Here is a 2082-nt window from a genome sequence, read left to right on the forward strand (position 1 = left end):
TCCTGATCCCACTCTTCATCAGTTTCTATCACGTTCACTCCATCACCTTTGTGATCTGGGAGAGGGTTGTTGCGAACATTTGGTGCAGCTTCCTTTGCTTGTATAACCTTAGTGTCGATCAACGTCTGAATCTTGTCTTTCAACGTGCGACACTCCTCAATGGTATGGCCCTTCATGCCTGAATGATAAGCACATGTTTTGTTAGGGTTGATTCATTGTGAGTGAGTTTTCACAACCATAGTAGGAATGGGGGTGACATAGTCGGCGACCTTCAGTCTCTCATACAGTTGGGCTATGGGTTCAGCAAGTGGGGTGTATTGTCTAGGTGGTCTGCGGTTGAAATTTGGCCTGATTTTGGGTAGTTTTGGCGGGCGGGTGGAGCTGAATAGTAATATGTAGGTTGAGTGTTGTAGGTATGGTAGGTGCTAACAGGGTATTGGTATTTTGGTGGTGAGGGTTGATATGTGGGTGGAGGTGTTCATGGGCTACCATCACGACACCCACTTCTTTCTTCTTTGAGATACCCTCGGATTGCAAGGCTTTATTTGTGGCTTTCAGCGCCTCAAAATTAGTTATCATCCCGCTCTTGATTCCTTCTTCTATTATTTCCCCTAATTTGATGATGTCGGAGAACTTGTGATTTTCGATGACCATCAACCTTTCTCAATACTGGATATCCTGAGACCTAACAAAGAACTTGTTCATTTGTTCTTCTTCAAGTGCTGGCCTTACCTTTGTGGCTTCTGATCTCCAACGAGTAGCATACTCACGGAAGGTTTCTGTCGGCTTCTTCTTGAGGTTCTGAATGTAGAAAACGTCCGGCACATTTTCCGTGTTGAACCCGAATCTATCTATGAAATTTGATGCCATATCCACCCAATTAACCCACTTCTTGAGGTTTTGACTGATATACCAAGACAAAGCGTCTCCTGTAAGGCTTTGCATGAATAGTTTCATGTGGATTTGTTTATTCTTACCCACTCCTACAAGCTTGTCGCAGTATGTTCTCAGATGCACCTTCGGGGCACCAGTACCATCGAACATTTCGAACTTGGGAGGTTTGTAACCCTCCAACAGTTTCACATCCGGCTGAATACATAGGTTCTCATTTAGACCTTCAATGCCTTTCCCACCTTCCACACTCTGACTCTCCTTGTGAGTTTCTTGAGTTCCTCTGCCATGTTTCTAATGAGCAGGTCCTTCTCAGTTGGTTCGGGTATGTATAGGGTTTGCTGCGGGGTATGGGGTAAGGTTTTCACATGTATCGGATTGCTTTGATAAGTTCCTGGAACTTGGGTATACGGGTGGTCGTTGGTCGAGTTTTGGGGATCGGGAGTAGGTTGTGGTGCATTTTGGGGAGTGTGATAAGTGGTGGTTTACGGGTATTGAGTTGGATGATGGTAGTGTTGTTGGAGGTTGGCACTGGTGGCGGGTTAAGGTTCTAGAGAGGTGCGGTATTATGATACTAGTGTGGTACGGGAGGGTTCAGAACTATGGGTGGTGGATTCTGATTTTGTGCGTTTTGTGGTGGTGTTTGGTTCTGGGTAGTCGGGTTTTGCTGGTTGATGTCGGGAACATTGAGGGTAAGGGAGAGGTCTGCCAGATTTCAGACCTGATCAAGCTCAGCCTGTAATTCCAGGATTTTTTGTTCCAAACATAAGACCAACTTATTCTGCCCCGGAGTACTTCTGCCATCTGATGTTTCAACGTTTTCGCCACAACGGCATTGTCTTTCTTGATACCGCTTAGATCATCCATTTTCCCTTTTCACTTGCTTTTGCTTTTCGGGTCGCTAGATGGAGGAGGTGGTGGAGGACCTCTAGATCTGGTGTGGTATGATGGTGATGCCAGTGTGCACGAACCAACCTATTGGGAACATGAGTAATCAAAAATAAAGAAAAAGCAAAAGATAAACCAAGTTAGAAGCAATCAAAACCTCTCTCTAGCTTTGCTCTCGGTGTAGGTTATGCCACCGACCCGTGGATGCCATGGCTAAGAAGAGAGGAAGACCATTCAAAAATCAACCACCTATTACTTTAGGAAGCTCCATCAGTGCAAGTGTGATTGCACAAACCCTTGAAA

The 2082-nt window shown here is 45.3% G+C and overlaps 1 protein-coding gene across 1 annotated transcript; it reads right to left on the bottom strand.

Moving 5' to 3' along the window:
• Positions 1-663: 663 nt before the first annotated feature.
• Positions 664-1758, bottom strand: LOC138908093 (uncharacterized). Its single transcript, XM_070198733.1, has 2 exons — positions 1687-1758; positions 664-1089 (listed from the first exon to the last, which is right to left on the bottom strand). The coding sequence occupies exons 1-2, from the start codon at positions 1756-1758 to the stop codon at positions 664-666; spliced, it is 498 nt and encodes a 165-aa protein (XP_070054834.1).
• Positions 1759-2082: the final 324 nt, after the last annotated feature.

Source organism: Nicotiana tomentosiformis, chromosome 1 (assembly GCF_000390325.3).
Source record: "Nicotiana tomentosiformis chromosome 1, ASM39032v3, whole genome shotgun sequence".
NCBI classification, from domain to species: Eukaryota; Viridiplantae; Streptophyta; class Magnoliopsida; order Solanales; family Solanaceae; genus Nicotiana; species Nicotiana tomentosiformis.